Source organism: Egretta garzetta, unplaced genomic scaffold (assembly GCF_000687185.1).
Source record: "Egretta garzetta isolate BGI_Z169 unplaced genomic scaffold, ASM68718v1 scaffold323, whole genome shotgun sequence".
Lineage (NCBI taxonomy): Eukaryota > Metazoa > Chordata > Aves > Pelecaniformes > Ardeidae > Egretta > Egretta garzetta.
In genome coordinates this window covers 3,547,174-3,557,158 of record NW_009259435.1, presented here as the reverse complement: position 1 = coordinate 3,557,158, position 9,985 = coordinate 3,547,174, and the positions used below count along the sequence as shown (strand labels likewise).

At 43.4% G+C, this 9,985-nt stretch overlaps 1 protein-coding gene across 1 annotated transcript; it reads right to left on the bottom strand.

Annotated features, from left to right (window-relative positions):
* Nucleotides 1-1,887: 1,887 nt before the first annotated feature.
* Nucleotides 1,888-9,022, bottom strand: LRRC32 (leucine rich repeat containing 32). The gene is made up of 2 exons (XM_035892702.1): nt 8,936-9,022; nt 1,888-3,828 (listed from the first exon to the last, which is right to left on the bottom strand). The coding sequence occupies exons 1-2, from the start codon at nt 9,020-9,022 to the stop codon at nt 1,888-1,890; spliced, it is 2,028 nt and encodes a 675-aa protein (XP_035748595.1).
* Between the last annotated feature and the right edge of the window lie 963 nt (nt 9,023-9,985).

The window sequence follows — 9,985 nt, the reverse complement described above, 5'->3', positions numbered from 1 at the left end:
TGCTTCAGGACCAGAAGGTAAAGGTCTAAGGTGGAGTCTGAACACCATAGAAAAATAGGAAGACATAGCTTTTTATCCGTGGAGCATTCCAAGCTGGTGCTTTAATATATTCACAACCCTGTGCTTTTTACAAAATTCAAAGGTGTTTTTATTGTACAAAATTTCACAATGAGAACTACCAGCCAGTTTCTTACAGAACTGCTTTAAAAATAGCATTATACACCTTTTTGTAGTGTGTTAATTTTGACATTCACTAGCTGGAAGAAACATAAAAGGAGCAGCAATTTGACTCTGAGTTATTTACCTGGACAGGTTTTGGTTTGACCTCTATTTCTCTTATGTGCCTTAATGTACAGTTCCTGGCATTAACAGAAAACCTGATATAGCTCCTTTTGAAGCCACTGAACCCCATTAGTAGGTCAAGCTCCCACTGTTGGTCAGCTGCTTATAATTTCAAAAGGGTGAATCTGCAGTCAGAGTAGAGGGTGTAATATATATCAGGGTCAGCTTTTAGCAACGCAACAGGTTGGCCGCGTTAAACCCATCACGGAATGAAGATCTATGTAACTTTTCTTGCAGCCAGTCCCCTAGACCGTAATATCTTTTCAGGGAGAGAGAGTGGACCTCTGATCTGAATCATGGCCCAGGAGTGGGTTCCCTGTATATTGTTTCACTCTGGTATCTTTCAAACACCTTTTTTTCTGTTTAACCTCCTGTGACCTTTAAAAATAGACATATTATTTTTTTTTTTTTGCATTGAAATGCAACTCTATGCAGTGAGTTCCCAACAGTTTTCCTTAGACATATAAACATTTCAGTCCAATGGTAGCTGGTTGAAATTCATTCTCCAAGATTTTTCTTTTAAAAAGCATTCACCCCAGAGATGAATCTCTTCACATTAAACCCAGTTAAATATGTATTGCACGCGAGGGGCAAATTTCTCCTCTTTGAGTCGAACTGTGGACCTGTGACCTTCTGAGCAGATCTGGGTAACAGACAGCGCAGCTGTTTCACTCCTGAGATTTCTTTTACATCCCTCATGGGTATTAAATGCCAAGACTAATTAACATCATCTACCTCTCATGTCTTGCTCCAGTGGCTGGACCAACATACTACAAGCAAAGGGAAGTATCCAAAGAGGTTCCTACCACCAAGGTCTTTGGTTCCCATGGATAGCTGTGGATTTTCTAAATGGCAGCCATGAGCACAACAGCCGTGAACTATGATTTCCTTTTTTAGCTAAATTCTCATTGTTTTGGAACTCATGGGAGATTTGCAACCAACCTCAAGGACTACAAGATTGTTTATTGGCCTGTCCTGGCATTGGCTTGTATGATTTATGCTTAAGAAGAGTTAGGAGCTGTTATTTCTAACCAGTTAGGAAAAAGCAAAGCTCAGCTCAAAGCAAAATATCTGGTGGAGGCACCTAACTTTGAGAAGGGCTTTCCTACTCAATTGGGGTCATCAATGACTCACAAAAAGTCGATTCGGTTACAATGCTCAATTTGCATAAAGTCTTTCTGTGAAGGTGATACCACAAATGACCTCTGAGCTTTGTGAAAAGTCTCGAGGCCTTAGAGGGCTTTTTCTTTTGGCCTGGTTTCAATTACACATCCCTCAAACCAACAGCAGGGCTTTACAGAGGCCTCTTCTACCACTGTATAAACTTGTTAAGCAGATCTGCTTGTGCATGAAGCAAGTGCAAAACACGGCAAATTCTCCTTTCAGTCCCTGCAAGCCAGAGCACTCTAGTGGTGCTGTTCAGGGGCACTTTGAAACTGTTGTAAAATCCACAGTTAAAAATCAAAGATGAGAATTTTACCCTTCATTTCTACACACCGGCAGTGTAGCACCTGATTTCTTCAGTTTTCAAGGCATTTTGTGTTCCTATGCTTTAAACTGATGGCTAAAGTTTTGCCTGCGGAAGCAAAAAAATGAACCCACGCCAATGATGATCACGGATAAAACCAACACAAATGTTAATATAATAAGGAAGTTGATTTTCTTTAGATCTTCTTTTTCACAGTCTTCTGGTCTAATGTTCCCGATGTGCATTTCTTCCTGGTACCCAAAGTTCTGAGTGTACTGGCACATTAAGTGCTCCACGTTGGGGATCTGGACATTTTTGTTCTGGATCATTGATGAGAGCCAGATGTTTCCACAGCAGTTGAGTGGGTTCCCAGTGAGATACAAGTTTTTAAGGGAATTTTCTAATGCTAAAATATTGCTGTTCTGTAATGTACTAAACCTATTGTTCCGTAGGTCCAGCACTTCCAGTGGAGAGTCACTACCCCACTTAGGCAGCCAGTTCAGCTGATTTTCAGAGAGGTTTAAATGTTTAAGGTGACTAAAACAAGGCAAGTCAATATTTAAATCTATCAGGCTATTGCCATGTAAATACAAATATTCCAGAGACTTTTCCAGTCCTGATAATGCTTTAGCTTCTATTTTCAATCCGGGATTCATGGACAGATCCAGGACGATCAGAGAAGTCTTGTAGAATGTGTATGCTGGTAGGACGTTCAGCATGTTGTCAGCTAGGTACAGGTACTGAAGAGCAGGAGAATCAACAAATGATACGCAACCACTTTCCTCTCCAGCAAGTCTTTGCTTAGCTAATCCTGAGTACATGCTGCAAAGGCTGATATTATTGCTCTGTAGATTAAGTAGCCTGAGGCTAGGAAGACTTGAGAAGATATTAAATTGCAGGGTCTGAAGATGGTTGCTTTGAATGTAGAGCTCCTTCAAATTTGGCAGCGTGCCAGAATCTAGGAGAAGGTTCTGCAAAGCATTGTAGCTCAAGTCGAGGACAGTTAGGGAGATCAATGCATTGTCATAAGTTACTGCAAATGCCTGAAGACAGTTTTTACTGAGGTTAAGGGTGTGAAGGGACAACATTGATTCAAAGAACTCATCCGGAATGGACTTGATTTCATTGTAACTTAAGTCTAAATATACAAGCTGGGGTAAATAAAGAGAACTTTTGTTTCTACTTTGCTTCTGATCAAGAAGATGGAAAGAAGCATCTAGCCATTCATTTTCCATATAGTCCATTTTATTACGAGGGGATTCAGCCGTGAGCTGGATTAAATTCTTTGATAAATTCAGAGTTACCAGCTTATTTACCCGGGGGAAGACTGGGAAGTGAAGCAGTTTGTTATCACTCAGATCCAAACATCTTAAGCTATATTCATCATCTGAGTTTGCAGTGTGGAAGGTCTCAATGCTATTCCTGCTAAGGTCAAGTATCTCCAGCTGTCTGAGGTTGAAATCAGAGATGCAAGTAATTGAATTCATGGAGAGGTTGAGTTTGGAAAGGTTCACCAGAGTCTCAAAAGCACCTTCTTCTATTTCCATTATGATATTACTCTGAAGATCTATCTCCACAAGACTGGGAGATCCCTGAAACATCTTCTGTGATATCATTATAATACTGTTGTCTGCCAAGGAAAGATAACGCAGTGCTGGAGCTTGTTTAATGAAATACTCAGCCATCCTGTTGTACAGACTGTTGTGGGACAAGTCCAGTATTTCCACCTTGGGTAAAAGTCCAATCCCCTCTGTCCCATTCTGAGCAAGCTCATATAAATGATTGTTGGCTAAATTTATTTCCAGCAAACTTGTCATGTGTGCAAAGACTCCAGGTGTGATGAAGCTTATCTGGTTCGAGCTTAAATCCAGGCACTGGAGGGAAGTGTAAAACGATAATGTCATTTCAGGGATGCTTTGAATCAGATTTCCAGACAGATCTATTTTATTTACATTCGGATGGAGCTCACGAGGGATCTGGTGGAGGTCTTTGTTGTGGCAAAATGCCTGCAACTTTGCCTGCCATAAAAAGAGAGAAAAGGGGTTGTCACATGACAAATGAAAAACATCTTTGCATGAAATATAAAGAAAATAATGCTCGGCATCCAGGCTGGCCCTTCTTCTGAAACACTGATCACACTATTTTCTCTGAGCATTCAGACAGCAAGAACAACAATCCTAATACTTCCTGGCAGCTAACAGCACTGATTAAATTTAAAGACATTTCTGAATTACAACGGTAGAGAGTTTCATCTGCATGTGATACCTACTAAATACTCTCCTTTTTGTACCTTTCTCCTGGGCTCATTTCAGTTGTCCCAAGTGAAGGAGTTTTGCCCTCTTTCCATTGCACCTAAAGGCCGTTTCCTCATTTTCGTTCTGATGTTTAATTTTCTCCGCTTCATCGCTGTATTAGATTTTGCAAACTTTACGTGCAACAGTAAGTAGTACTTATCATAGAATCATAGAATGTTTTGGGTTGGAAGGGACCCCTAGAGGTCATCTGGTCCAACCCCCCTGCAGTGAGCAGTGCTTAGAAGAGTTTCACTCTGTTGGCAGCATAGGTCCCAAAGCAAGGATGTGGAGAAACGTATAAGGACCCTCCCTATAGCACAAAACCCACCTCTCTCCTTCTTAGTGACCCCCTCAGATATTTGATCGTGTCTTCCTTTAGCCACAGCTTAGCTAAGCAAAGCATCTTTAACCAAATGGGTCATTCAACAACTGAAACATTTCTGATGAAAATCTCCAAACTCTTCCTACTTTTACCATCCATGTTTATCCTTTTCCTAAAGCAAGAGTTCCCTTCCTCTTGTATGGGGAGCATACCTTATGAAACCACTCATGGAAAGGACAAATTATGTAAAACCAGCTTTTGAGCGGAAAAAATCTGTGATGTGCAGTGAGGGTCATGCCTTTTCAGTCCAGTTCTCAGCAACAGGGTAGAGAAAAGACCCAAGTGTCAAATTCACCTTCTAGATGCATATCTGTTTAATTGCAGCTAGGGCTGAATCTGTGTCCAGAGCAAAATTTGGAGTGTGTGTGTGTACATAAGGAACACTGGAAACATGAACATGGTCATTCTTGCATAAATGTCAAGCTGTATTTTGTTACTGATGAGAACATACAGCAGCAGGAGGAAGTGGAATGCGACAGGCTTAGGCAGCATTAAATTTACTGGAGGAAAACTCTTGTTATGAATGTATTTGGGTGACTGGGTCATGTACTGTTTGTAGGAAGATCAGAAAGAAAAGAAAGAAAAAAATCTGTTGAATCTTAACTTCTGTAGAGAAGCAGAATCCAGATTCCATGACGTAAAACTTTTCAGACATTAAAGAAACACTAAAAGTAAAAAATATCAAACCCCATCTGTTTCATGTGAACTTTTAGGTGAATGAAGTGGCAGGTCTGTTTAGGAGAAGTGGGGCAATAGTCAGCGTTTTGTGAATCTCTTTTGCATCATGTGAATTTTGGAGACTGCACAAAAATGTGCCAGAGAAATGTAAGTGCTCATCTGAACTCTAGATATACACAGGCTGCTCCGCAGTCCTTCCCGTGATACATCTTTCCCAAAGATCCCAAGTAAATGGCCTATTAAAACCTGAATCTCATCTTCCTTTTTCTCCCCAAATCACTCACATTTCCCCCAGCTAAACAAATTAGAAAAAAAGAGAAGGGAATTTTCTGGCTTCTTCCTGACATTCTTTCTTTCCTGCAAAGTCACTGTAGACCTGCTTATTTTGAGCTAAGATGTGCACAGAGCTGGGCTTAGCTCCGAGACTCAGGAATAGAGCAGGAAGCCTCTTCTTCATTTTGTGGAAGAAGGAGAAGCCAGAAGGATGCAAAAATCCAGCGTGAAAAAGCAGCAGCCGCTTTGCAGCCTGAGGCAAATGCCAGGTTTCTTCCCACACTTTGAGCCAGATCTCAACAAGTGTTAAGCACTCTCAGCCCCTCTGGGCACCCAGCACCATAGTGAAGTCCTGATCCAACTCCAGTCGGCGTCAGTTGGCTGGTTTTCACAGAAGTCAATGGAGGGAAAGGTCAGTCCCAGTTCACCACGTATCTTGCAGGATTGGGCCTTTAATCTGCATTCGCTGAACCCTCCCAGTGATAAAAGGGACTGATAAAATCTATACCTCCCACTGTCTGCCATTTGTTCCTATAACATTTCCCCTCCATTTTTTTTTAACTTTCATTCCTTTTCACTGACTATTTTGATCCTTGTTGAATTTCTTATCATCTAGTCTGTTTACTGACTATTTTGATCCTTGTTGAATTTCTTATCTAGTCTGTTCTGCACCATCTTTTTTCCCCTGCGGCTCAAACTCCATGGATTTTGTTCTCATTGGCACTCAGAAGAAAAAATGAAGCATGTCTTAGTGGGACAGAGCAAACAGTATCTGTCTGCATTTGTATTTCCCCTCTTCCCACCCCATAGACCAATGGGTTGACAGCCTGAGGCTGGAAAAGAGGTATTTGCCAGTCTCACGTTCTGACTCCATCATCTCTGCTGATGCTGCCACTGGTTTGTTCAAAGTCTTTTGGCAAGAATTACTGCAGGGTGGGGCGCACTTGATCCCTTTGGCGTCTGGTCCCATTCAGGTGCTTGTGAAAAAATGACCCAACAACTCAAAAGTTGAGCAACACTTGGATTCTGACTCCAGTTCTTTGCTGCTCACCACTGGGTGGAAGTTGTCACCCACCTTAGTAAGAGCTGTACAAACAAAGCAGCTGGATCCAAGCATCCACCTGTGTTCTCCTGTATTGGCTCATGAATGTTTGAACCAAAGAGTTTGGGCTGAAGGCACTTGGCATCGACTTGCACTTGCACAGTGTCCATGTTCATTCTCTAGAAGAGCTGCCCCGGTGGAGGCTCAGCTACACAACAAAATCTTGGCAATTTGCCCAGGTATCACGTATCAGCTGATGTGTGACAACCAGGTTCTCATGCGTTCTTGCACCACCTGATGTCCCCAGTCTTTTCTCTTTGGGATCATGGAATCACAGAATGCCTTGGGTTGGAAGGGACCCCTAGAGGTCATCTTGTCCAACCCCTCCGCAATGAGCAGGGACACCGCTAACCACATCAGGTTGCTCACAGCCCCATCCAACCTGGCCTGGAATGCTCCCAGGGATGGGGCGTCCACCACCTCTCTGGGCAACCCCTGCCAGTGTTTCACCACCCTCATTGTAAAGAATTTCTTCCTTAGATGCAGTCTAAACCTACCCTGGTTTAGTTTAAAACCATTACCCCTTGTCCTGTCACAGCTGTCCCTACTAAAAAGATTGTCCCCACCTTTCCTATGGACCCCCTTTAATTATTGAAAGGCTGCAGTGAGGTATCCCTGGACCCTTCTTTTCTCCAGGCTGAACAACCCCAAATCTCTCAACCTGTCCTCATAGGAGAGGGGCTCCAGCCCTCGGATCATTTCAGCAGCCCTCCTCTGTCCCTGCTCCAACAGGTCCATGTCCTCGTGCTGAGGGCTATGCCTTGTTGCCTCTCAAATGGGCAGATGTGCAGTAGCTTGTATAATCACTGCAGCTCACTCCCATGGCAGGGGTCTGGTAGGGACGGTTTACTTCCTAAAACCTCTTTTACAAGACTTTGGTTCAATGAGAGGAGCACCAGCAGTGAGTCAGAGAGGGGCACAGGTTTTGGATTCATGCCTCTTCCAGCAGATCTGGGATGAAAGTTTTCATTTCTCAGCATTGCTATTCTAAAGGTGTCACCACAGGGAAAATACTACGTAAACCAGCGAGGCTGTGATGAAAAATCATCATGTGAAGCAAGTGGGACTCCTGATGGACCCATCAGCTAATCCAGTAGTTCCTTCTTTCCTTAAGCTGTGTTTGGATTTACACCCTCCTCCTTCCATCAGACCAAACACCCAGTGAAGGAAGATGAGAAAAGCTCCGTCGACACCAGTGATACTGAGCTCTTAATTCATACCAGATGAGCATCCCAGCCCCTGACTGCAACGTGTTTCCTGTCAGGGCTGAATTTATCCCAGCCTCGTTACGTAGAGCCTTGGTTGTTGGCTTGATGAAAGCAGTTTACAGTGGAGTGGTGGAAACAAGCATGTGTTTACTTCTCAGCAATCAGCCTGATCTGTGACCCATCAGGAACTGGGACAGGGCAAATCCGCTTGGATTATTGCGTGTCTCGCCCAACCTTCCTGGGACTATGATACATGGGACCCAAGCTGTCATGTTTACAGTGGCTTCATCAGTCTTCCCTTTCCAGCCAATGAACTGAGCTACCCAGTCACCTTCCCAAGATCTTTTTATATATACTAGGTCTTAATTTCTCTGGAATTCAGGAAGTGCAGCAATACAGCAGGGTGGGCAGGAATGGAATGAGTCCCATAAGGGAGTTGTGTACAGCTAGCAAATTATTTTTTTCCCTATTTTGGAAATTCTTGAGGATTTGTGCTGAACAGCTTCAAGGTTCAAAAAAAAAAAAAAAAAAGATAAGTATTTTTAAATGGCCTGTTACAGTCAGAAACACTTGGATAGGGAAGGGGGCAAATTCAGCTGTGAATAACATTTATAATATTGTACCAGGTGCTTGCAGAAATTCAAGGAGCAAGTTTTTGTACTGGAGCAAGAGGCTTTGTCACTTCTTTTACCTCCAGCAGAAGTCAGGTACAACTCCCCTGGCAGCAATGCTGTCTCAGGATGGAGGAGGTCAGTCTCCCTTCCAAAAGGGCTGGTATAGATGTATTTCCAGAAGATGCTTTATGTAAAACACAAAGAACTCAGGTCTGATATAAAGGAGTCGATTTTAGATCTAAGTTCTTTCACTGTTCAGCCACAGAACCCCTGTACAGTCTTGGGGAAATCAGGTCAAATTTCTTTTAACCAGCTCCCTGTTGGAAAAAAAACCAGATAATGGCCCTTCTTTTTTCCACCCCTTTTATGTGCTGTCACCAGAACAAGGACACAGCCTGAGAACAGCCCGCTGAGCACCCACTAACGCAGCAAAGCCCACCTCTGCCATCATGGAGAACCTGGTCCTGGGGGGCTTCCCTTCTCAAAGGCCACAGCTATTGGGGCAGTGCCTGTAACAAGTGGGTCCCAACCTCATCCAGGATCTCAAGGGGCCTGAGCAGGGAGACAGCCTTACCATTTCACAGGACGTCCCCTCTGTGGGCTGATAGTTAGAGGTCCCTCTGTTCACCACTGCCAGGAAGAAGACAACGTACAGTTTCATGGTTCTGTGGGTAAAAGTAATTTTGGTTAGATTTCGGATGCGACACAATGGTCAACGCATGTGAAAACTGGCACCAAATCATTGTCTGACATGGAGAAGCACATACTCAGTGAAATAAATTAACCCATCTCTGAGCTTACAGGACTTACGGCCTACCCCTGCATCCCTTTGAGCCTGGTGGGAAAAAGAGATTTATATGAGGACTTGAAAGGAAGGTCCAAGGCATTTCATGGGATTGCCCCGGTGTGATTTCAGCTACTACCTAGGTGACACCCAGACCACCCCATGAAGTCCAGATGCTCAAGATGGGCAATGCGTCTGGCACCATGGAGAAAGGCAAACATTAAAGACCAAGTTACCTTCACTCTCCCCATATAGGTGGCTCAGGTACTTTCAGCTGGGCTGGAGTTTTGGGGTGTGTGTCCTGAGCAAAGAGAATGGGTGCCACTCAGAAACAACAAGCACCGGGAGCAGTTTCCTTTTCTATCCACAACGTTTTCCACTCCTCTCATCCCAGAGTGTCAAAGAGCTTTTACACACCCATCCAGATTTGTTGAGTTAATATAAACAGCTTAAAGAATGGACTGAGAACTTTTTGTCCAAATGTTAGCTTTCCATTTTGTACATCCCAGGGATGGGCAGGCTTTTAAATACATTTGAAAGCAGATGTCTTACAAAGAGACAGATATAAAATTGAATGGTTTTGCATGAAACAAAGGATTCATCAGAGTTTAACTGTTTGGAAAGTGCTCCAGAAAAAAGAATACAGAAATAACAGCAAAAGGAGCAAACAACACTGGGAAGCCTGTCACTGGGCAATGGGAGAAACATGCAAATGAAGCCAAGGGAGAGCATTTGCCCTTCACACGGCTTGTTTCTAAATGGACACTAATGAGGCCTCTGGCTGTGGTCACCAATGTGATGGTGAGCTCCAGCTGCCACTTCACGAGCGCCTCTGTTGCA